The 25,786-nt window shown below is 44.6% G+C and overlaps 1 protein-coding gene across 8 annotated transcripts in view; it reads left to right on the top strand.

Moving 5' to 3' along the window:
- The window catches only part of LOC127007075 (ubiquitin carboxyl-terminal hydrolase 47-like), a 36,759-nt gene that overhangs the window by 3,203 nt on the left and 7,770 nt on the right, over positions 1-25,786 (top strand). For 2 of the 8 annotated variants that reach the window (XM_050877614.1, XM_050877613.1), the window contains exons 1-15: positions 6,422-6,725; positions 13,606-13,702; positions 14,906-16,990; positions 17,477-17,768; positions 18,306-18,481; positions 19,020-19,194; positions 19,622-19,743; positions 20,263-20,456; positions 20,892-21,084; positions 22,066-22,281; positions 22,776-22,952; positions 23,429-23,608; positions 23,928-24,135; positions 24,594-24,829; positions 25,510-25,633. In XM_050877614.1, coding sequence (XP_050733571.1) covers positions 6,574-6,725; positions 13,606-13,702; positions 14,906-16,990; positions 17,477-17,768; positions 18,306-18,481; positions 19,020-19,194; positions 19,622-19,743; positions 20,263-20,456; positions 20,892-21,084; positions 22,066-22,281; positions 22,776-22,952; positions 23,429-23,608; positions 23,928-24,135; positions 24,594-24,829; positions 25,510-25,633 — 4,627 coding nt within the window. In that variant the 5' untranslated portion in view covers positions 6,422-6,573. Of the gene's footprint in view, positions 1-2,242; positions 2,283-5,222; positions 6,178-6,416; positions 6,726-13,562; positions 13,703-14,905; positions 16,991-17,476; positions 17,769-18,305; positions 18,482-19,019; positions 19,195-19,621; positions 19,744-20,262; positions 20,457-20,891; positions 21,085-22,065; positions 22,282-22,775; positions 22,953-23,428; positions 23,609-23,927; positions 24,136-24,593; positions 24,830-25,509; positions 25,634-25,786 lie in introns of those variants that run through there. The other 6 variants (XM_050877618.1, XM_050877619.1, XM_050877620.1 and 3 more) reach the window with 6 other exon arrangements.

The raw sequence follows: 25,786 nt of genomic DNA, 5'->3' as shown, positions 1-25,786 counted from the left end.
AATAACCTATGGAAACTCGGTTAGTCTTCTCTGTGGCCTTGGGAATATCTAGTAATGGGAGCCCGATTCGTATGGACCTAAAACTCGCATTATCAAACGTTTTAGCCCCTTATTAGAACCGTTTTTGGAGGCTACAGAGGAGCTACGTCTGGCTGTCATGAGTGTTTTTCCGGTTTACGGCGCAGAAGCCCTCTAAAACTACCGCCAGGGTCAAGAAACCACCCATGGAAATTCCTACAACTTCTGCAAGAGCCTTTTTTTAAATAGACATATACTAAGATCGGTATTGCCAGACGCTTCCACCTCTCACATCAACTGGTCCCAAAAGTCGAAACGGAGATCAGTCGGGTTCTAATGAGTGGTACAGAATTAGGGTCAGACTACCTCCAGGGTCAAAAAATGCCTCGGGGAAATGTCCAAAACTCCCGTGAAAGTCTTGTCATATGTGTGCTTGGGCCTCAAAATGGGCCTAAGATTCTACCCTCGAGACCTCCACCCGGGCGTGACATCCGGGTTTACCTTAGTTTACCCTCCTCACGTTTACCCCAGACACCCATTCTCCTGCCATCCTGTGCTTGAGGTTTACAATCGGGTGCACTGAGCCCTACGCACTACCCTCAACTTGCGGTCGAAGGGAGGCGGTGGAGTCGTGGCCAGACATGCTTACCACTGCCTCACACACACACACACACTCTCTCTCTCATTGTATATATATTAAATGGATGAATAGATGATGAAATAGAGGATACCAGTCATCATATTAGTTACAGACACTCTCTCTCTCTCTCTCTCTCTCTCTCTCTCTCTCTCTCCTGTTTCTTCCGCTCGTTCCTCCCTTTCCTTCTATTTCGCATTTCTCTTCTCTTCTCTATTCTTTTCTTTTTTCTTTTTTCTTTTCTCTTCTTTTCTTTTCTTCTTTTCTCTTCTCTTCTCTTCTCTTCTCTTCTCTCTCTAGAGAGAAGCTCCCACCATCAGTGGTCCAGTGTACCACAATTGACTCCTTTAAAAACAAGCTCGACCGTCACTTCCTTAAACTTAATATTAACTAGAGTAGAAAAGCAACGTTTTGGAGCCATCTGATTAGTGTAGATTCACTTAGGCTTAAGGGCAGACCACCTAGTCTGGACCATGGGGTCTGTGTGGTCTGATTTTCTATGTAATTCTCTCTCTCTCTCTCTCTCTCTCTCTCTCTCTCTCTCTCTCTCTCTCTCTCTCTCTGTTATATTGTCAAAAATGTCCGTCAAAGTTGGGAAAGGCTGGCATGAGCGGGGCTGGCACGCGGCAAGGCTCATGAATGGCGCCAGGACGTGTCTTTGGGCCGCGGCAGAGCGTTGGCGCCGTGCCCAAAGCTGCCCATCCCCAGGTGCTGCAGGACAAGGGTCGGGCTAGTGCCAGACTGGGGGCTCCTTCAGACTGACAAGGGCAACACTGGGATTGGTGACTTTAAAACGTTATCTTCCTCATGTTATTGAAAGTGTTGCCTGCGTAGTACTCGGGGTGAACACGTACGCACACACACACACACACACACACACACGCATTCTATCTGTCTGTGTCTGTCTGTCTCTCTCGTTCTATTTATCTATCTATCCATCCATCTGTGTGTGTGTGTGTGTGTGTGTGTGTGTGTGTGTGTGTGTGTGTGTGTGTGTGTGTGTGTGTGTGTGACTGGATCTATATCTGCCTCTGTGTGTGTCTGTGTCTGTCTGTCTGTCCCTCTCCATGCTTTGTCTGTCGGTCTGTCTACCTACCTGCATACCTGTCTGTCTACCTGTCTGTCTGTCTGTCTGTCTTTGTAATGCTTGAGTTTCTTTCCCTTCGGTTTTCCCAGCTTCTCTATCTATTGACTTCTATATATAAACTGTGTGTGTGTGTGTGTGTGTGTGTGTGTGTGTGTGTGTGCCAAGGTCACACACACACACACACACACACACACTGCACCCGTTTCATTATGTGAACAAATAGTTTTTAGCTTGTAATCAAATATGTTGGCAGTAGACAAGGTGGCGAGTGAAAAAAAAAATAATGTGAAACCCGAGGAAGACTAGTGAAATAAATAGTTGAAAAGGTTGTTAGATAGATATAAACATACTAATAAGAATCGAAAAAGTAATATGTGGTTGGATGTGTTTTATTATTATTATTATTATTATTATTATTATTATTATTATTATTATTATTATTATTATTATTATTATTATTATTGTTGTTATTTTTCTTACTGATATTTATTTCCCAACAGATAGTGAACGCCTCTCCCGGTGATGCCTACACAGAATCAGGTATGTTACGTGTGTGTGTGTGTGTGTGTGTGTGTGTGTGTGTGTGTGTAATGGCCCTGAGTGTAAATAGATAGTATGTACGTCATGCCTTCTCAGCCTGTCTGTCTGTCCGTCTCTTCTCATTAATAATTTTTTCTTTTTCACTTCATGATACATTTCCTTCTACATTTTTTTTTTCATTGCAATCATCATCGTCATCATCATCAGTGTTACTATTATTATCAGTACATATTATTATTGTTGTTGTTATTATTATTATTATTATTATTATTATTATTATTATTATTATTATTGTTGTTGTTGTTGTTGTTCTTACGTGCGGTTCGATGGAATTTACCAAGAGTGTTCCCTTCACTCTTTGTCCTTTTCACCTACCGTCGTTGCAGCTTGAAAACACTTAAGCACACACACACACACACACACACACACACACACACACACACACACACACACACACACACACACCACGTGGCCCTTCCGTGGTGTGAGATAAAGAAATATGTATATAAATTGCATCTAGGTGTGTGTGTGTGTGTGTGTGTGTGTGTGTCCCCTATCTAGGACACTCCTGGACTATTTACTCTCGACACGTACACACACACACACACACACACACACACACACACACCAATAATTATTTTAAGACGATTGCGCGATATGCAGAATCTGGTTTGGTTTTGCGATGGTGTGAGGTGGAGGTCCCGGAGGAGGGGGGGTAGAGGGGGGCGGGAACTAGGGGGGTGAAGGGGGGCTGGGTGTTGAGGGGGGGTAGGAGATAGAGTCGTATGTTTTGGGGGGTTCAAAACTGTGTGTAGGGCTCAAAACACACACACACACACTGAATTGGTAGGCGCTTTGCTCACACACACACACACACACACACACACACACACACACACACACACTCCCCTCCCTTTCTTCCTTCCTCCTCCTCCTCCTCCTCCTGCTGCTTAATATTGCCTTATCTTATCAGGGTTTCTGCACCACTACGTAACACTTCTATATGCTTCCCTTCCTCCTGTTAGACTGTACCTAATGCATGCGTGTGTGTGTGTGTGTGTGTGTGTGTGTGTGTGTGTTCATTTGCCTTGCTCATACATCGCCAGTCAGTCAGTTGGTTTGCTGCCTCCTCCTCCTCCTCCTCTTGTTTTTCATGTTCTTCGTCTTAATCATCTTCATACTTTTTCCGTCCTCGTTCGTTTCCTCCTAATGTTGCTAGTCCGTCATTTTTTTTTCTCCTCTTCCTCTTCCTCTTACATATGTACCTCTCCTTGTTCATCTACTTTATCTTCTTCACACTTATTCCTATGTTTTCATCCTTGTTGCTAGTCGCTCATTTTCTGTTTTTCCTCTTCCTCTTCCTTTTACATGTTCCCTCCTCCTCATCCCTCTACGTTTTCCTTTCTCCACCTCATCTACTTCATCTACTTTATCTTCTTCACACTTCTTCCTTCCTTTGTTTTCCTTCTTGTTGCTAGTCAGTTATTTTTTTCCCTCCTCCTCCTCCTCCTCCTCCATGTTCCCTCCTCCACCTCCTCTTCCTGTTTTTCATGTTCTTCATCTTCGTCATTTTCACACGTTTTTCCTCCTTTCGTTTTCCTCCATTTTGCTAGTCGTTCGTTTTGCTTCTTTCCTATTCCTCATCATCATCATCCTCATCCTCATCCTCTTCTTCTTCTTTTTACGTGTTTTCTTCCTCCACCTCTTCCTGTTCATCTTCATCTTCACATTTTTTTCCCTAGTTCGTTTCCTTCTGATATTGCTAGTCAGTTATTTTCTTTCCTCCTCCTCCTCCTCCTCCTACGTGTTTCCTCCTCCTTCTCCGCCTCCATGTTTCCTCCTCCACCTCCTCTTCCTCTCCATCATCTTATTTTCTTTACACTTCTCGCTTCGTTCGTCTTCTTCCTCCATCCCATCTTGTCCCAGTTTCGCGAGTTGGTTCCTGTTGTTGTTGTTGTTGTTGTTGTTGTTGTTAGTAGTGGATATAAAGAGGTCACAGAGCTAAATATTCTTAAAGAGGGATGTTTCCCCTTCCTAGTTCCGAAGTTGTCGCATATATATATTGATGTTATGAAGTTTGTATACATACGTCTCTCTCTCTCTCTCTCTCTCTCTCTCTCTCTCTCTCTCTCTCTCTCTCTCTCTATCGTTAACTTTACTCAGTGCTTGCGTAGGTCAGTTATCGTGTGTGTGTGTGTGTGTGTGTGTGTGTGTTTCTTGCTCGTCCTCATTGGCGTTTGGTCCTTGTCTGTCTTTTCTTATATTTTTTTTTATTAGTCAGTTTATATTCCGTGCGTTTTGCGTGTATGGGCGTGCATGAGTGCGTGCCTGAGTGACTGTGTGTGCGTGCGTGTGTTCGTGCGTTCCATTTAGGTCGAAGGTTCGCGTACGTAGATTTTTTTTTTTTTTTGGTTCCACTTCCTGACTGGTTGGTTCCTTTTTTATATGATTCGTTTACGTCATAACTTGGTTTAGGTTTGATTCACCGTGCGTGCGTGTGTGTGCGTAGGTGGAGGGGAAAGGGGGGAGGGGGGCAGAGGGGAGAGAGAGAGAGAGAGAGAGAGAGAGAGAGAGAGAGAGAGAGAGAGAGAGAGAGAGAGAGAGAGAGACTGTATTTGTTCTAAGTCTGAATTTAAGTCTTTATGTTTACTCACACGTTAGATTGTGTGTGTGTACATGCATGTGTGTGTGTGTGTGTGTGTGTGTGTGTGTGTGTGGAATGAGAGGTGTGGGGGCTATTTCTGAACGCTGGCTGACTGGCTGGCTGGCTGTGGCTCGGGGGGGGGGAAGGGGGGGGAGGAGAAAGGGGGAATAGGTGCGTGGGGGATGGGAAGGAGAGGAAGGGGTAAGGAAGGAGGGACGAGGTGGTGGGAATGTCTAGCACACGCCGTAGCCCATCCACCGTGTCCGAGGCTACAGTGGCACAGCGGCGGCGGTGCTAGAGGGGGACGCCGTTGTAGTGCTATTGGTGGTGCTGTGTGTCTGTGTCTGTGTGTCTGTGTCCGCGGGTGTCGGTGCCGGGCCAGTCCCTCCAGTGCGTGTCTCCCCCCGGTGCTCTGTCGGATCCTCCTGTGCTAGTCTTTTGTCCTAACAGCGCACTCTCCCCCTCTTCATGCTTGCCTCTGCCCTCTCTTAACCCCAGGCCCCTCTCCCCTCACTCTCTTTCTTCTTGCCTTCTGCCCCACTCTCTGCCTCCCCGTCCCCTTGGTGCTCACGTCTTGCCTCCACTGCGGGCGCTCCTCCACCTGACTTTCGTTGCGCTGCCTCACTGTGCCACGCGGTCCGCAGGGGGTTGGTTGCTTACTTGGCGTCCACTCCCCAAATAGGCTGGTGTCCATCTGCCCCGAGTAGCCAGCCGCCTTGCCCACCACTACCACCACCGCCGCTTCCTGCACGCCACGCCCCTTCATCCTGGGAAATAAAGGCCCCCGTGGTGGACATGCTGCATTGTTAAGCAGTGCCGTAGAGCGTGCATGGCCTAGTGTTGCATCCTTGGCGTGATTTGCTGAGTCAGTGCCGAGCGGAGCGTTGTGTTGTGCCATGACGGCTGCTCTGGAAGCCACCGTCAGTCCTTGGAGTTGTAGAAACCAGCAGGAGGAGGGGCTTTCGGTCACGCCTGGCTCACTGTGAACGGCAGGAGCACGGTGCCTGAGCCTTATTCAAGTAGCAACAGATAAAGCCTGCAATTATAGTCATGCCTGGCGGCGAGAGGCAAGCCTGACTGACTGCTGGCACGTCGCGGGACACCAGCGTGGCCTGTAAACCCCTTGAGCCGAAGGAACAAGGTCGCGGCTTTGGCGAGATTGTCTGCGGAGAGACGCTGACGAGGGGAGTAGAGGTGCTGGCTAACTGGAGGAGCCGAAGCGTGCCAGGGCCGTGCCAAGGGCGTCCTAAGGTACAGTGGCGACAGACGGACGAGACGACACTTACGGACGACACACACCTCGCCTGCACCACCCGATAACCGCATAACACCCCGTAGTGAGGCAAAGAAAAGACCTTCAGACCCCCGCCCTGCTCTTTAATACACCTCTCCCCTCTGCCAGTCTGCGCGAGCCCTCCCCCTCACTTCTTAAACCCCCTCTTCCACACTTTCTCCACACCTACTCTAGCACCACTTACTTCTTACCTAACGCTTCCCCTCACCCCCCGCTGCACCCCTCTTCCCCTCCCGTCCCCCTCAGCAACAAACACACTGCTTCGCTTCTCGCTTCTCTCGTGTTTTTGTCCGCCATATTCCTCCACTTCTTCCATTTTTCCCTCGGACTCCACAGCATGTGTTTGAAAGAGGATGGAAGCTCCTCCTCCTCCTCCAACTCCCCCTCCGACCCCTCCTCCTCCACCTCCTCCCACTCCAACGCCTCTCCCTCGGTCCCTCCTCTCCCCTCCCCTTCACTCACCCCCCTCTCAGCAAGACAGCAGCAAAGAAGAAAGCCCCGAGAGGTAAGTCCATGGAGAGACTGAAGGAGGAGGAGGAGGAGAAGAAGGAGGAGGAGGAGGGTGAATTAGTCTATTCTTGTCCCACACGTTGTAGCCCCCCGCCCCCCTCCTGTCGCCGGCGCCAACCCCCCCCCCCCCACTCTGCCCCCCTCCTTCCCCATTTACATCTATTCCCCTCTCTTCCCCCTCCCCTACCCCCCCACCTTCCTCCCTCGAGCTGGTGTGTGACCCGGAAGAATCGTACGAACAACCTCTCTACACCCGGGTTATGTAATTGACAAAGGTGTGTGTGTGTGTGTGTGTGTGTGTGTGTGTGTGTGTGTGTGGAGACAGACATACAGAGGAGGCGTAGGTGGAGGTAGAGCACACACACACACACACACACACACACACACACACGTCCAAAATACTACAAGGAAAGTTTACGTAGAGAATTATTAATAGTAGTTTTGGTCTTCATTATTATTATTATTATTATTATTATTATTATTATTATTATTATTATTATTATTATTATTATTATTATTATCATCATTATTGCTAGTGCTATTTATAAGTTTGCTATTTTGAGTCAGGAATTTTCCGCCCCTATTCACTAAGACTTCCGGTTCCTCTTTTTTTCTCTCAAACATTCCGTCTCTGTCTTTGTTCATGTGTGTGTGTGTGTGTGTGTGTGTGTGTGTGTGTGTGTGTGTGTGTGTGTGTGTGTAGAGGAACATATAATAAGTGTGCGTTAGGTGCCTGGCAAAGAGCATATGTGTGCCGCGTGTTTGTGTGGGCGGGTATATAGGTGGTGAAGGAACACACACACACACACACACACAGTTCTCTTTCCCTTTCCCAATCATATTTTCGAATCTGCTTTTCTTCTCTTCTTTTCCCCTCTCTTTTTTTTCTCTCCATCACTGTTTTTCATTCCACTCTTTCACACCACTTTTTTTTTCCTTCTTTTCCTTCCTCCTTTTTCACTATTCTCTTCTATCCCCTTCTTTCATTGCTACCACAACTTTCTTCTCCTCTCCTTCCCTTCCTTTCTCATTTCTTCATTCCCCTATTTGTTTGCTTTTCTTCTCTTCTTTTCCCTTCTCTTTTTTCTCTCCACTGTTTTTCATTCCTCTTTCTTAGTCACTACTTTTTTTTCCTTCCTCTTCCTTTCTCTGTTCTCTTCCATTCTCCTCTTTCTTCCCTTCCTCCCTTCCTTCCATTCTCATTTCTTCATTCCCCTATTTGTTTGCTTTTCTTCTCTTCTTTTCCCTTCTCTTTTTTCTCTCCACTGTTTTTCATCGCTCTCTCCTACACACCACTTTTTTTTCCTTCCTCTTCCTTTCTCCCTTTGTTCTCTTCCATTCTCCTCTTTCTTACCTTCCTCCCTTTCTCACTTCTTCATTCCCCTCTTTTACATCACCTTTTCTCTTCTCTTCCTCCCTTTTTACTGTTGTTTTCCATTCCCTTCTTTCATCACTCTCCTTCCCTTTCTGTCTCTTCCTTTGTTACTTTTCTCCCACCTCCTCCTCCTCTCCTGTGCCATCTATACCACTTTCTCCCTCTATCTTTCTCCCCCTTTCTCCTGTTCCTCCTCTATATCCCTCGTTTCTCTCCCTTCCTTCCCTCCTCTCCTTCGATCTTCCTCCCATCCATCCCCTTCTCCTCCCTACTTCACTTCCTCGCCAGCATCTTCTCCCCTCATTCTTCCTCTCTTCTTTCCTCTGCCTCACATTCCTCAAAATCCTGCTGCCCTTCCCTTCCTTCCTCCCTCTTCCCCTCATCTCCCCTCCTCGTCTCGTCTCCCCTCATCTCCTTGATCGTACCTATCTTCACATTGCTGCATCTTTCCTCCCTTCTCTCTTCTCTTCTTCACACTTTTCCTTCTTCCTTCCTTTTCATTTTTCTTTTAGTTTCCCTTCATCTCCTTTCTCTTCACATCACATTGATTCTTCACTCTTCTCCCTTTCATTCTTTCCCTCATTTCCTTTCCTTTCCTTTCCTTTCCTTCCTTCCTTTTCCTGTAGTTTTATTTTTTATTTCCTTCCATTTCTTTCCTCTTATTTTCCTTTTCTTTACATCATATTGCTTCTTCTTTCCTCATTTCTTCTCCCTTTCATTCTTTTTCCTTATTTCCTTTTCTTTCCCATCCTTTCCCTTCTCTTGTTTACTTTTTTATTTCTTCCATTTCTTTCCTCTTATTTTTCCCTTCTCCACATCACATCACTTATTTTCCCCTCATTTCTTCTCACTTTCACTCTTTTCCTTATTTCCTCTTCCTTCCCTTTATCTTTTAGTTTTCTTTTTTTTATTTCCTTCCCTGTCTTTCTTATTTTACTCTTCTTTCCCATTTCTTCTCCATCCATTTTCCTTCCTCAGTTTTCTCCGTTTCCTCTTCTTTCCCTCCTTTATTTCCTTTTCTTTCCCCAACTTTCCCATCCCTTTTAGTTTTCTTGCCCCTTCTTTCCTCTTCTTTCCCTATCATTCCCCTCCACTTCCTTTGCATTCTCCATCCTTCTCTCGGTTTCCTCCCCTTCTACCTCCACTCCTCTCCTCCATTCCCCATTTCCTCTCCTCCCTTTACCTGTGTTTCCCTCGCCCCCTTTCGTCACCCCTTTCCTTCCTTTCTGTAGCTTCCATTCCCTCCTTTCTTTCTTCATATACTCTTCCCATTGTCTCTGCTGTTTTGTCTCCTTCCCTCCTGTCTTTGGGTCGTTTCCCCCACATTCCTTTCCCTAATTTTTTTTTTTTTTTTTTTTTTTTTTTTCTAACATAAGGTGTGTGTGTGTGTGTGGGGAGAGAGAGAGAGAGAGAGAGGCCACACCCACACTAATATAAAAGAACAGACTACTGGGCAAGCTTTCGAATTGGTGCCCTTGTGGAAGAGGGCTTCTTTAGCTCGTGTCATCTTATGCCCCATTGTTGTGTACTTTTGTTTAAAGAGAGAGAGAGAGAGAGAGAGAGAGAGAGAGAGAGAGAGAGAGAGAGAGAGAGAGAGAGAGAGACCCACATTTAAAACCTCATACTATTGCCAGTCATTTTTTCTGTGGTGAGGTGTTTGTGGTGTCTTATCACAGACTTTACTTACTGCTTCTGGCAGGAAATGATTCATTACTGTAATGTCTCATAGCAAAGCTTATTATGTCACATCTGACCTTTGGCTCTGCATACAAAATATAATAATAGTAACAGTATTATTACTATTATTGCTATTGTTGTTATTATAATTATTATTATTATTATTATTATTATTATTATTATTGTGTTTTAATTATTATTATAATTTATTAATATTTTAATTGTATATGAGTATTTTGATAACAGCGCTTCTTGAATGTTGCCGTAACACTAAACTGGTGCTACTTAACTGTGTTGCTTTACTTGACACACCTCACCAGCGCTGCCGCCAACACCCTGACTTGCCCATGTTGTGCTCAGCCATGTTGCTCACACACACACACACACAAACACAAACACATTTAGATTTAGATTTAACTTATAAGGAAAGACCAGAAATTTTGAGACTCGTTCTTAAAAGAAAAAAAAGAGGGGACATAATTGCAGTGTTCAGGGTAATGAAGGGAATAGAAAGAATTGATGGAGACAATGTGTTTATGTGGGACAGGAGAACAACAGAGAGACATGGAAGAAATTGAAAAGGATGAGTTGATTGAAGGAACGGGAGAGACCCGTAGCCCATCCAACCCCGTAAGGGAAAATAAGGACGTTAAATGAGAAGGACAAGAAGAAGAAGAAGGAGAAGAGTTTTCCACGTAGATGCTTTGAGCTGTGAAAGAACCTGTATAATGAGATCATCCACTCTATAAACACTGAATGAACTTAACCCAGTAGCAGCAGGGATCACGTTTCTTAATGGTCCCTCTAAGCGAAAAAAATGAGAAAAAATCATCACTCACACAAACCATTTCATAATATATATCAAAGCATTTGTGATCAATTTATGTATCATCTGTTCTGGGGGCTTATATCATGGCACAAATTTGGCCCGTAGCTGCTACACGGTAAAGCCACAAATTTGGCCCATCGCCGCTTCCGGGTTAAAGATGAATATAACCAATTGAAACTGAGACTGGCCTCCACAAGCATAGTTCATTTCCTCTATCACAACTTTCCCCATTCAAGCACTTCCTCTCAGCACATTCAGTCCTTCACCTGCCAACTCTCTCTGTCTCCAATACTCGTCTACTATTGATCCGTTTGACAGGTGGTTTTCCCCCTGATACTGTCTTGTGGGAAGGGTGATGCCATGTCATGCTCACACACCATCTCATAACTCTCTCCAGCACTCCGATTACCTCTCTGCCCTTCAGTGCTCTCTCACTCTCTTACCTTATATTTATGTGTTCGTGTGTGTGTGTGTGTGTGTGTGTGTGTGTGTGTGTGTGTTTATAAAGGAGAGATTGTTAAGAGATTAAGAGATTTTCTGTCATCAAGATATTAGTCAGAAGTGGGAAATGCTGATAAGGTGTGTTGTGATGTACAGTAGACCATCTCATTTAACGCGAAAAAGGTGCCAGAGGAATTCACACTGAAGCCGATTCACACTGTGCCGACTCTGGGCCTCGACAACCCAGCGACTCAACGTATACGAGGTCTTGGGTGTGAAATCTTGATGTGGAGGGGTCGCATATGGTCGGAAAGACTATGTGCGACCCTTTCATATTAACATCTCACACCCAAGACCTCATGTTCTCGGAGTCGCTGGGTTGTCGTGGCCCAGAGTCGGTATGGTGTGAATGGGGCTTAAATGGACGTGTTACTTCAATGGGACTTATCAGTTATGGACTAGTGGAATTTTTTTATGTGAAGTCTGTATGCTTAAACATATCATCACCACATCTTGCCCGTTTGAAAAGACTCGTATAAGTTGCTGGGATTTCCATGGACTGTTTAGTGATGCCTGTGAAAGTTTTACATGACTTTTACACCTTGAAGGGATAAATCACCCAGGAACACCCAGTTAATCTGTGGCTTTGGAAAATAGATGTTATAGGAGTCTGATACGTTTTAAGAATATGGACTCTCGTATAAGTTGCTGGGATTTCCATGGACTGTTTAGTGATGTCAGTGATAGCTTTACATGACTTCTGCACCTTGAAGGGATAAATCACCCAGGAACACCCAGTTAATCTTCTCTGTGGCCTTGGACAATAGACATAATGGAAGCCTGATAAGTTTAAGAATATGGACTTGAGTGTTTGTGAGGAGTCAGTTCATGGGAGCCTTAAAAGGAAATCCTAAAGTGCTGTATGGAGAGTCTACTGTACTTCATAATAGTAAAGTCACTGATTCTCCACACCACACATTTTTATCACAAACAATGAACACAGTAAACCACACACACCACAAAAGGGAAAAGTCCATTATCTGTAAACATTAAATGCGTGGTTGATTGAAATATGTCTGGGACCACCTATAAGCCTTGATTTTTTCACTTTTGGGGCTGTTGTGTCTGTGCCATGTTTGACCTTATAAACTTTGTAAAGGTAAATTATTCTTGCGTCAAACCCCTTTTTCCTGTACCTATAATTGCATTTTCAGTAAGGTTCACAACTTTTTTTAATAATTATGATCATGCACATTTGTCACATTGCTCTAAAAGTTTATTGAATAATCGATTTCAGATTTCTTAACAGTGTACCTTTGTCCTTTTGTTGTACCCCTTTGTGTTTAATGTGGGCAAACAGTTTGTTACGTACGTCCCCTGTGATGCACCAGACACATCAGAAGTGCAAAAGTGATGAAGCAGCAATCCAGATGGCCTCCATGTTAACCCTTAGACGGCGGTGGAACTCTATATAGACGGTCCAAAATTCAGTTCGTCAGTTTTGTATGGCAGAAATATAACAACACTTTCAGATTGCGGTAGAATCCATATTTAGACGATAGTTAAAACATCTATTATGTGACCTAACTATATTTATGCCATGGTCCTAAAGTCGGCAGTGATAGACGATTCATTTTGGGGGAGGTACTCTTCAAATACTGCCGCCGTTTAAGGGTTAAAGCAATGCAGACTATAGAGACACAAACAAACACACAATTTGCATGTATAAATGTATAATTTTTGTTGCTGCAGATAGGTTTTTACAGCTTTGAAGTTTTCATATATAGGATTTTTTTGCATATTGGTTCTTATTTCGAATATCCATTTAAATTAGGTTATCCAGTGATCAGCCCCCTTGATTAAAATTCATAGGATCAAGTCTTTCAAGTGCAGGGTTCAAAGGATAGCGAGGGACAGGTGGGAAGGGGAGGAAAGGTTGCTGTAGATGTAGCGTTGTACCCCCCAGCTGTATATACATTACTTGGTCCCTGTCCAGTATTTTCCATGTCAACCCAGCAGCATCATTCAAGGGTTAGCAGGGGACAGATATGAAGGGAAGGATTGCTGTAGATTTAGTGTTATATCTGCCCGCTGTATATACATTACTTGGTCCCTGTCCAGTATTTTCCATGTCAACCCAACAACATCATTCAAGGGTTAGCAGGGGACAGACGTGAAGGGAAGGATTGCTGTAGATGTAGTGTTATATCTGCCATCTGTATATACATTACTTGGTCCCAGTCCAGTGTTTTCCATGTCAACCCAGCAGCATCATTCAAGGGTTAGCAGGGGACAGATATGAAGGGAAGGATTGCTGTAGATTTAGTGTTAGTCCCAGTCCAGTGTTTTCCATGTCAACCCAACAACATCATTCAAGGGTTAGCAGGGGACAGACGTGAAGGGAAGGATTGCTGTAGATGTAGTGTTATATCTGCTCGCTGTACATAACTTGATCCCAGTCCTGTATTATCCATGCCATGCCTTTACTGGTGGTCCCTTGCCTCTGCCAGCCCCTCAGTGCCAGCTAACGGGCCTTGTTGTCCTTCCTGGCAGGGGTTACCCAGCATCAGGCCGCAAGACCCCCCCGCCCCCCCACCCTCTGCTGGCCACGCTGCGGGACCGCTTACGCAGACTGATGATGACCTCCGAGGTGTGTGTGGGGGATGGGTGTGTCCAGCCAGGGCGCGTTAGACTTGCTGCATCTCTGTTTTATTTGCCCTCTCCACCCTGTTGCTCTCCCTCATTTCCTTCCCTCTTGATTTCTTCATTTCGTCTGCTTTACACGCCTGTTATTTTCTGTGCATTTTGTTTACGTAAATACTTCCCCCTGATGTTTTTGTTGCTGTTTTTTAATTATTTCTGCTTTGTCATTCTTGAACGCTTCTGTTTATCCTTCCCGTAAGCATAGCTCTTCTTTTAACCCGGTAGCAGCAGGGATCATGTTTCTTAATGGTCCTTCTAAGCGAGAAAAATGAGAAGAAATCATCACTCACACAAACCATTTTATAATATAAATCAAAGCATTTGTGATCAGTTTATGTATCAGCTATTTTGGGGGGTTTATTTCATGGCACAAATTTGGCCCGTCGCTGCTACACGGTAAAGCCACAAATTTGTCCTGTTGCTGTTACCGGGTTAAGTTGTCCTGTTATCTCTGTCCCTGGACATGTGTGTACCTCAGCTGCCTCCCTGTTGCCCACACAAAGGGGGGAAGGGGAAGGAATATCATCTACCATTCCCTTTTGCCACACACAAGAAAAGGGTCATATTAGTGTTGACCCTGACCTCTCATTACCTCATAACCTCCTTTGCTGTAGTGAACACAAGCCACCCAAAGCTCTCCTGAGATGTCTTGTTTGTGGTGGAAAAGTTGTGATAATCGTCGTCCCATTCAGGTATTTTTCCTGTTCTCGCTGTCCTTGCGACACCTGTCAGCATCCTTCTCTGTACTGTCGGCTAAATGTTGGTCGCCCTAAAAGTTCATCTCGCCACCTAACACGTTTGCTTGGGTCTGTCTCTATGCCTGTTGCTTCCCTGGTCTGCTTTGGTCGAGGCATGTCCCTGACTGCATGTTGTTTTCCTGGTAGTTTGCATTTTTTTCACCTTTCTACCATAAACATAAAGATGCAAGATCCTTTAGCATGTTGACAAAGCCATCTCATAACCTTAACAAATATTAATGTTATAAATAATGCTTCCCGTTTAACAGTTTTATGCTAGAGGAAGTTTTAAGCTTGTCACCCATCTGGACTTGACTTGATTTAGTCTAGGCAAAGAATGAGATATGCACCTCTCATGATTAGCCATTTATTTGTCATAATGGATGTCTTAAAGGAAAATTTCTTTGTCACAGACTGAAAGTGTTGAGGATGGAGGTGGTGGCAGCAGCAGTGGTGGTGGAGATGGTGGTGGAGGAGGCGGTGGAGGAGGAGGTGGTGGTGGAGCAGCAGATCGTCCCACCAGCAGCCGTGGCAGTGGCAGCAGTAGTGGTGGAGGAGGGGGGAGCTGCCTGGAGGAGGAGGCCAAGAAGAAGGTGGCTCGGGTAAACTCCGTCTCCTCCTCAAGCCGGTCCACCGTGGTGCAGGAGGACAGCACTGCCGAGGCCTCCACCCACTCCACCACCACCACCAGCCGCTTCTCTACCGCCACCACCAAAGTCAAAACAATCAAGATCGTCAAGAAGACCAGTCCCCTCATCGCCAGTGCCATCTCAGACCTCAACAGCCGGGCGGAGGCGTCCTCGAGTGCTGCTCCGCCCCGCCGTCCCCTTCCTGGCGGGCCCAGGAAGGTGGTGCGCAACATCAAGATCCAACAGGAGGCACCAACCACCCCTAAACCTAAACTTACGGATGGGAAAGTAAATGATGTTAAGGTTAAGGAAATTAAAATAGAGGTTGTGAATGAAAATGACTCTCACACAAAAGAGACAAATGTTGCAGGATCAGTAAACAGTGACACCACATCAGAGGTGTCCGGCAAGGTGGTGACGACTGAGAGTGTGAAGCCGCGTGAGAGTGATGCTTCGTCCAGTGTGGTGAAGACAATACCCATCACCAGGAAGGGCTCCCCCGGCCCCAAGCAACCCTCCAAAGTGGCAACAACAGCCAAGACAAGTAAAAGTCTCTCCAGCGGAAAGGAGACGTTGAGGGCCAAAAGTCAGTCTCCATCCTCCAAGGCAGAGGAAGCCACAACAACCTCTCCGGATGCTGCCCAAAATGAACAAACCAAACCTGCCGAAGGTGAATCTGAGAAGGTATCAGCGGCAGGGTTGTCGCCGAGTAACACCACAACCATATCAAACGGAGAACCCAAGACCTCAAAGACGGCAACCAACTCTTCCCTAGCATCCTCGTCGGCCACTTCATTGTCTTCCTCTGCTTCCACGTCATCTGTTTCCTCCACCAAGACTGAAAAGCTCAAGGTGAAGAAACCAGCCAAGACCAAGAAGCAGGAGTCCACAGAAACAGCCAGTAATGACACCACCAGTAAAGCAGCGGCCGCAGCACCAGAAAAAGAGAAGGACGGCCAGAGCAAAGCAGTCCAGGATGTCAGCACCGAGGAAAAGGTTGAAAGCAAGAACAAGACAGCGGTTGAAAATGGAATAACAGATAAGGAGAGCGCGGTAGACCTGGACAGCAGCGCAACAGAAACAAAGGAGAGCAAAGTAAAGAGTGACAGTGCGGGATCACAAAAAGATGTAAGTTGTGAGAATAAAGAGAAGGAGACTGAGGCAGAAAAGGCCACTACTATCATACCAGAAATAAAAGAGGATGATGCGGAGAGGAAAACAAGTGAAAAGGACGTAAGCAAAGTAGAAGAGAATGGGGACGTCACTAGCAGAGAAGAAGGTCAAAATGAAGAGGCGGAGGAGGGGGAGAAACTAATGAACGGCAAGGTGGAAGAAGAGGAGAAGCAGGAACAGACACAAGCCTCCACACCTCCAACCACTCCCTCACCAACGTCACCACCACCGCCTCCTCCCCCTCCTCCTCCCCCAGCCATAAAGAAACCAAGAACTCTCGGGAAAATAAAGTCCAAAAAAGCCTCCACTCCTACCGCCGAAGAGAGCCAGGCCCCCTCCCCAAGTGTCCCAGAGATCAGCGTCAGTGGTGAGGCCGCAATGTCGTCCGATGTCCCGAAGATAGACATTAACGGTGAAGGTGATCAGACGGACAGTAGCCAAGGACACCAGGAAGAGGGGTCAGGCGCTGTGTCCGATTGGGAGGTCAAGCCGGACAGGGACACTGAAGAACCCGAGTTGGCCAGTGTATGTGTGGTTGTGCGGGACATGAGCGGCCTGACGGAAGCTGTTAATAAGGTCACGTTGGCCATGTCCGCTGACTCCACTTGCGGCCAGCTGATTGCAGAAGTGGGACGGAGGTTCAAGTACGACCCCGACTCCTTCTCCCTCGTGTTCCAGTGCTCCGACGGTGATCAGGTGAGTGACAGGAGATGTGCTGTTATTGCAGGGAAGAGCTGTGGTGTTGTTCGTACAGGGATGGGGCATTAAAGAACTTAGAAGGCAGGGAATGGCTATCTCAGGGCTCTCAAGAGGGGAAAGTATGGAACAAATTATCAATGTGTGTGTTTGTGCGTGGGTGTGTATCAATATGTGTTATCAATATGTGTTATCTATGTGTGTGTGTGTGTGTATACAGTTACACACACTTATCAATGGATTTAATAGGTATCAAAATAAATAGACATAGATGAGTATGTAGGAGATGAAAGATACATGGCATTTGATAAAGATACTGTTGTCTTGACAGGTGATAGGTGTGTTGTTGTACATTCATCACAGAGGCGTGTAGTTAGTTTTCTTAGCGCTCTTTAAGGAATGACTGTGTTGGAAGCCTCTCGGTAGCAAAGGGAATGTTACAGTGTCTTCTTAAGGTGTATCATGGGGTATCTCTTTTGTTTCTAGTTGGAGATAGAGAAGATGGAAGCCGAGAGAACCCTTGCCCACGCCAGGTTCCAAGTGGAGGGCACAGCTCGCAACAGCCTCATTCTTTGTGACCTTGGGGGCCGACCTCCTCGCCGGGTGGATGATGATGACCTTACGTTGGGTGCCTCTGCGTCACCCACCACCACCATCGCCATCCCCGCCAGCACCTCCACGGAGAAGACTGGACTGGAGCGTTCGTTCATCTCCTACGACACCAACACCGCAACAGACTACTCGTCCTACTCGTCTCCGCTCATCAAGCACGACACTGGTGAGTACTCAGTGTTATCCCTCCTTCTTTACTCTCAGGCCTCAGAGTATGGTCACTGTTCTCCTTTCTTCTGTATTCCCCATTCAATATTAAGTTTGAAAGTATCAGTTATGGAATACAAAGATTTGAGTGTGGACTGGCTTAACCCATCCGTTGAGATTGGCACGGTTTGGCTTTCACTGGTAGCCTGGTAGCATATACTCCTAGGTCTTTCTCTGCCTCTGTGGTGGACAGTGGAGTGTTTCCTAAGTGTTATTGGTGTGCAGGATATCCCCTCCTAAGGTGCATGACTTTACATTTTTCTTCATTGAATTGTAGCAGCCAATTTTTGTTCCATTCCTGTAGTTTGGTGATGTCTTCTTGTAGGAAATCCGCAGTCAAGGGGTTAAGTAGGTAAATCAACAGATAGTTAGGAAGCATGGAATGACAGAGTAGGGATGAGTCAGTTTTTAAAAATATATATCTGACTAAAAGACCGTGGTAATATGTACAGTGGGGAGTCCACATTAAATTACATACTCTGTCATCCCTTTACAGGCTATGTCGGATTGGTGAACCAGGCCATGACGTGTTACCTCAACAGTCTGCTGCAGACTCTCTATATGACACCAGAGTTTCGTAACGCCCTGTACCAGTGGGAGTTCAAGGGCTCAGAGGACGATGCTTCCAAGAATATCCCTTGTCAGCTGCAGCGCCTCTTCCTCCAGCTGCAGGTGTGTTGCGAGAGTTGGGAGATAGTGAATCATGGTGAGGGAAGTGCATGGAGGTAATAGGAAGTCAAATGGGGAGCATATGGTGTCAGTTTTCATCTCTGTTCCTTTGTCCCTTGTGTCTGTGGTGGGTGAGAATGATAGTGTGAAAAAACTAATAGATAACAGAGGGTTTGGGAAGAGAGCAGGAGTGATGTATTTTTCACCCTCTCACATTAAGCCCACAAACCATCCCTTTTTCATTGCTCCTTCTAGTAAGCCCACAAACCATCCCTTTTTCATTGCTCCTTCTTCTAGTAAGCCCATAAACCATCCCTTTTTTCATTGTTCCTTCTAATAAGCCCAGAAATCATCCCTTTTTTTGTCACTCCTCCAAACAAGCCCACAAACCATCCCTTTTTTCATCACTCCAACTTCTGATATGCCTACAAGCCATCCCTTTTTCATCACTCCTTCTTTTAGTAAGCCCACAAACCATACCTTTTCATCGCTCCTTCTTCATTTTCATCCTTCATCTTCACAAAGTCTCCCTCACTGCCAGACCACCACCAAGAGTGCGGTAGAGACGACCAAGCTGACGCGGAGCTTTGGGTGGGACAGCAGCGAGGCGTGGCAGCAGCACGACATCCAGGAGCTGTGTCGTGTGATGTTTGACGCGCTGGAGCAGTGCTTCAAGAACACTCACCAGGCGGACCTCATCAACAACCTCTATGAGGGTGAGGAATTATGGCCACTTTGCTTTCTGTCACATGAGTAAAAATGTCCCGATGCCAAGAATATATCAGTCAGTCTGTCATTGTATTCGACTTTTTTATATTAATGTATGATATATGCTGATAGGCAAAATTAATCAAAGCTAAATCATACCGCTTTTGCTTTTTGAGGATTCAGTAAATATCTCGATTGGAAAGAAATTGGCTTGGTGTTAACATATTGGGTACTAGCGTATCATGTAACAGAAAATTGATAATGATGTTCGTAATATACTGTTGATATTATGAAACATGACCATTTATAGTGTGCCAATGTTGTAGGCAAGATGAAGGATTACGTCAAGTGTCTGGAGTAGCTTCCTTTATTACTGACGTACTGAATGAATTGTTATTATGAATCATGATTATTTATACTATGCTGATGTTGTAGGCAAGATGAAGGATTACGTCAAGTGTCTGGAGTGTGGTAATGAGCGGGCGAGAGAGGACACCTACCTGGACATCCCGCTCCCCATCCGGCCGTTTGGCTCGACCTCAGCCTATAAGAGTGTGGTAGGTCATCAGGGTTATCATCAGCACTGTCAGCATCGTTAGTGCCACCGTCGCCACCTCCAGTATCTGATTATGAGTTTACTTTCTTCTTCTGCTTCTTCTTTTTCTTATGCTTTTTGTTCTTGTTCTTGTTCTTGTTCTTCTTTGTCTTTGTCTTCTTTTTCTTCTTTTTCTCTCTTCCTGTTCTTTTTGTTCATCTTCATCTTTTTGTTTGTCTTCTTTTTCTTTTTCTTAGTCTTCTTGTTTGTCTTCCTCTTCTTCTTCATCTTCTCCTTTTTAGGTTTGTCTCTATCAATCCTTTGCCTTTTATCTGATTACACATTTCTGCAATTTTTTTATTTATTTATTTATTTTTTTTTTCTTTTTTTCTTTTTTTTTTCTTTGTTATGGCACTTCATATATGCAGGGAAGTACTTGCACACACTCTGTAATATAATTTTTCTTTCTAAACACATAAGAAAAATCACTTAAATTCTGTGGTATGGTTGGGCTTATGCCACTCTTCTCTACCCCCTGCAGGAGGAAGCACTGCGGGCATTTGTGTCGCCTGAGGTGCTTTCAGGCAACAACCAGTACAAGTGTGCACGGTGTGACGCTCTCTGTGATGCTCATAAGGGTCTCAAGTTCACTCGCTTCCCATACTTGCTCACGATACACCTCATGCGCTTTGATTTTGACTACCAGACCCTTCACCGCATCAAGCTCAATGACAAGTGAGTGTGTGATTGTGGTGTTACCGACTTGTGATGTACAGGCAGTGATCCACACTCCCAGGACCCCATCTCTGGGTCTCATTTGGCTCAATATTTTTCTACAGCTGAGTTATAAAAAGATTTCCTACATCCTCTTTGCCTCTAGTTTTATCTCCAATCAGCTTCTTTATAATATTTTTTCAACCCTGTAAAGTTTGTTTTCCCAAGGTTGTATCTACCATTCTCATGGGTTTATATGAAATTGTCAGATAATTCCAGTCCCTTTTTTTGAGTGTAATGTAGTATGCACATTCATTTATGTACAGTTGGCTGTAGGACCTGTTTGTAATGTGATCCATTAGTTTTCTCTATTTTATTTTTTATCTGACTTCCATCTTATTAAAGTAAAAGATTGAAAACTTCTGCAGTGATAATGATGAATTTTTGCTTTTGCAGAGTGACCTTCCCAGACGTGCTAGACTTGAACAACTTCGTTGACGGGGGTGCGGGGCTGGGGGGAGAGGAGGGAGGGGACAAGCCTACAGGGGTGGTGGATGATTCCTCCACCACTGACTCAGGCTCAGCGCTGGATGCAGAAGATGCTTCCCTGGAGAACACCTCGGCCTCCCTGCCAGAAAGTGACAATCAGGTGGGATGCTTCACGAGATCTTTAATCAAAGTAAACACTAATGAATAGTCCTGTTTTTCAATGATAGACAAAAGAAGTAAGAGTTTAGCCTAACTACTTAAACAGTCTTTTTTGAAACGATACTAATGAATGTTTAGTTTATATATATTATTACTCTGACTGAGAAGACAAAGCAAATTAGTATGAAAAAATCAGGCAAACCAGATTTGTGTGAAGAAGTTGTGGCACATTAGTTTGTCTGCAAATCTTAAAGAATAATAAAAAATTACCTAATAATAGCTTTTGGGGAGCAGCATGTTTCTAAACTGACCTAATTTAACATTACTCTTCATTAGATACAGGCAGTTCCTGAATTTTCAAACACATGATATCCAGAAACCCATAGCATATAGTAACAAAGGGAGCCTTCACTTCATTATTTAGAAAGTCTCATTAGTAAAGAAGCATAGATGAGTTTTTTTCCGAGTAAAGACATATGGTAACTTTTTGTGGTTTTGTCTGGTTAGGTTAAGTTGAAGGCATCTTCAAACACACGACAGTCAACAACTTCTAGTGTAAATCAACAAAGAAAGACTTCACTTTGTTATATTGAAAGTCTCATGAGTAAGGAAGCATATATGATTTTTCTGAGGACTGATGTAGCTACAGCAATTGTTCCAAGTTTGGTCAGGTTAAGTTAATTTTAGGACATTTTCAGACAAATGACAGGTGACAGCTTATTGCATGAATAACAAAGAATGACCTCACTCAGTCAGATAATAATAAGTCTCATTCGTAAGGAAGCATACACGAATACACCCAAATACGTTATTCGAATGTATTCAAATATGAACACCAAATATGAATACTCTGTCCCTGCTTGTAGATCTGCCAAATTGTATTGATTCATTCCTTGGCAAAATTTATGCAATATATTCCTGTCATACTATACCAGACTACTTTGCTTCATTTTGACTTTACATTTTCCTTATCCCTCAACAGGAAGAGGATGAAGGCATAGATGTGAGCAGCAGCAGTGCGTACAACAATGAACGCAACCGAACCTGGGGCCCAGGGAGTGGGGGAGGACCCTTTGTGTACCAGCTGTTCTCCATCATGATCCATTCAGGCAGTGCATCAGGCGGCCACTACTACGCCTACATCAAGGACTTCACCACCGGGGAATGGTTCTGCTTCAACGACCAGAGTGTGACCAAGGCAAGTTGGAATATGGGACCAGACCAGCAATAAGGAAGGCATAAGAAAAGAAGAGGAGTGAGCTGATCAGAATTGCTTCCAGTGGTCCATTACACCCACATCATTTTGATCCTATGATCTTTTTTATATTAAAATGAATGTACATGGATACTGATGTCATTCTTCAAACAGCATTCTCATTACCATCATCGTCACTATCATTGTCATTATCAACATATAATAGATTTTAACTTGGGCAAGATGAGAGGGTAGTGGAAAGTTTTATTGAATGAAAAAACTTTTATTACAAGAAACAGATTTTGCTTAGTCAAATGATTCTCACAATAACTGCTTAGTTAGATCATTCCAACAATGCTCACAAAGCCTTAGTGATCATTGATGAGCGCTCTTTATGAAATGTATTGTAAATTTCATCATTGTCATCATTATCATGTTACATCATGACAAGTCATATTATATTCCAGTTGTTAAGAGGTTGCCGTTCTTCCTTGCAGATCACCTACGATGACATCCGCAAGACTTATGGCGGGAGTGGGTCCTCGGCACGCGGCGGGAACTACTACTCCAGCTGGAGCTCCAGTGCCAACGCCTACATGCTCATGTACCGCCAGGTGGACCGCGACCGCAATGTGTACTCCCTCACTAATGACGAACTCCCTCAACATATCAAGGTGAGGGGACAGCACTAGAAAGATGCTACATAAATTATCGCTATTTAAAGGTATAATAGGACACTATTATTTTGCCATAATATGATTGCCACCTTACTGTCTCAACTATTGTGCTACTTTTTAGTAGCACTTTTTAGTAGTAGCCCACGGAGGCTGAAGATTTAGTAGCTACTTTTTAGTAGTAGCCCACGGAGGCTGAAGATTTTTTACTTTTGGTGTTTAGGACACACGGGGCATTTAAAACTCTTTACATTTCGGGGGGCAGATTCATATGTCAAATATGGTAATATTGCCCGTGACATGCTAGCAAAATTTATGGAATTTCAAATTTTAAAGTTTAAAGTTTTGAAAACAGTGTGTGGGAACTATTGCTTTAAGTGATGTCTGCATTTTTTATATAATGTTCATTCCAGGAAGTGTGCTTTGAACACTGCAGATCCTTTTGTGATTTTACAAGGCTCTTTTGTCTCTTGCAGGATCTAATACAGAGGATGTCTGAGGAAGAAGCAGCTGAGCGGGAGCAGAGAGAACTGGAGCGCTCTACGTGTCGCATCAAACTCTTCTGCCAACTCCCAGGCCAGAGCCAGATGGTAGAGCGCAAGCTTAGAGTGCACAAGGACTCTACCCTTAATGAAACCACTCTTTTGGCCTACAAGGTGAGGAGGAAGGGAGGAGATGGCACACTTTGATGGTGTTATCTTTGCAGTATTGTGTTTGTTTCTTTGGGAAGGTGAAAGTCATGTATCTGAGGTTCAAAAGATGTAGTTACAGATCCATCAGGCAGGTCTAACTCTTCTTTTCATTATAATTGCCTTTGTTTCCTTGACCCCTAGATTAGCAGGTCATTCATTACTCATAGTTCTTGTTTATCCCTTGCATTTGAGCACTCCTGATACATGACCACTTGCTGCTGATGGTAAAGGCATTGATTTTCCTACATATATTAATTCATTTTATCATTACTACCCCCTTCAGGAGCTTGGTCTGGAAAATATCGTGCCTGTGGAGCGCTGCCGCCTGGTCAAATACGAGGAATTCCATGATAGCCTCGAGTGCTCCTTTGAGGGCCAGGAAGAGGAACCCATCTCAGAAGTCCTCGGGGGAGTCCGCACATCTTACAAGTTTGACCTTCTCATGGAGATTCGGGACGAGGACAAGCAGTTTGAGGTGTATAAGCCAGGAGGTGAGTGCTGACTGCTGTAATATCAAACCACAGTAATCAAGCTCTTCATTATGGTATTATGATGTAAGTTTGGGAGGTTTAGAGAGGTTTATATGAGAACTACATCCTCTAAACTCTCTCTGTAATGAGTAAATGTTGTAAGGTTTTCCTATGAGAACTGTGTTGCATCCTTCCTTGTTAGTATCACATAATAAGGATTCTTGATATTCCTCGTTTTCTTCTCTCACTGTCCATCACCTCAAAATGTTCATGTCAGGCACTACTTATAGTACTCTGCTGTATAATAGAGTTAACAGACTTAGTACTTCTTTATAAGTTATCATTTCTTATTAGTTTCATTCATCTAAAATAAGTGATTATGTGTGTTGACATGCTCATTAGCACCTACACTGTGTCAGTTATACTGCCATTGCATATATGTTGTTCATACAAGTAACTGACACCTGTTTCCCCCAAAGGTACCACCATCAAGGCCCATCTGGTGAACCTCAACACTGAGGAGGTGGAGGGCCCCTTCACCCTGAGGGGCAGCCTGAGCATGACAGTGCTGGAGCTGAAGGAGCTGCTCGGCCGCTCCCTCAACCAGAACCCAGAGCTGATGCGAGTGGTGTTGGAGCGCTACTACAATGACCTGCGGCCACTGTCCTCAGACACCAAGACACTCAAGACGGAGGGCTTCTACAGGTCCAATAAGGTTAGTTTAACCTCTCCGCTGCATTTGGCACGGATTTCCCCTTCGCTGGTAGGCTGGTAACATATACTCCCAGGTCTTTCTCTGCCTCTGTGGTGGATAGTGGAGTGTTTCCCATGTGGTATTGGTATGCTGGATTTCCCCTCCCAAGGTGCATGACTTTAAATTTTTTTCCATTGAATTGTAGCAGCCACTTTTTGTTCCATTCCTGTAGCTTGGTGAGGTCTTCTTGTAGGAAATCAGCAGTCAAGGGGTTAAATACGCATCACCCAGGATGGTTATTACTCCATAAATAAGAGTATTGCATAAATTGCCAGTCCATTCCACAACACCTCAATTTTCATCAGTTTCATTATTTCTGTATCAGTTTCCTCTAACTTCACATGCTTCAGTAAAGGTGGTTTCATCCTCTGTCATAAGATGGCCTGCATGCATAGTCAATCCCTTGTGACTTTGTGGGTAGTGAAACGGCTGCAAAGAGGGAGAAATTAAGCTGAAAACCGAGATATTACACAGTTAGCAAGCTTTTTATAATCTAATGTATATTTACTTTTTCAACTGTTATTTTCCAGGGATTTTAGTTTGTTTTACCCTGCATATTTTTTTCCTAGATATTTAAGATAGTTGAATACTGCCAGAAATAAAAAAAGACAAAGGTTCTGACACACTCCTTCCTTTCTCAGGTGTACGTGGAGGCATCAGGATCAGAGCCTGTAGACTTCTTTAGTGGGTCTCAGATGTACTGCATCCTGGACCGCTACGAGAACACCATCACCCTCTACTGCCCCCTGCCTGACACTTCCCCGGGTGAGGCTGAGTTTCTTTGTACTTAGTTTTATAGGAAGAGTGTGGATAGTGTTGTCTGGTGTGTCAACATTCAAGAACTGTGTGTGGAGAGTAGTAAGACTGATATCTCTGAACAAGTTTTCTAATTCAGTGTCTAAATATTTCATCATGGTG

This window comes from Eriocheir sinensis, chromosome 34 (assembly GCF_024679095.1).
Source record: "Eriocheir sinensis breed Jianghai 21 chromosome 34, ASM2467909v1, whole genome shotgun sequence".
NCBI classification, from domain to species: Eukaryota; Metazoa; Arthropoda; class Malacostraca; order Decapoda; family Varunidae; genus Eriocheir; species Eriocheir sinensis.
The sequence above is the reverse complement of the archived record's forward strand: the minus strand, read 5'-3'. Positions and strand labels throughout refer to the sequence as shown.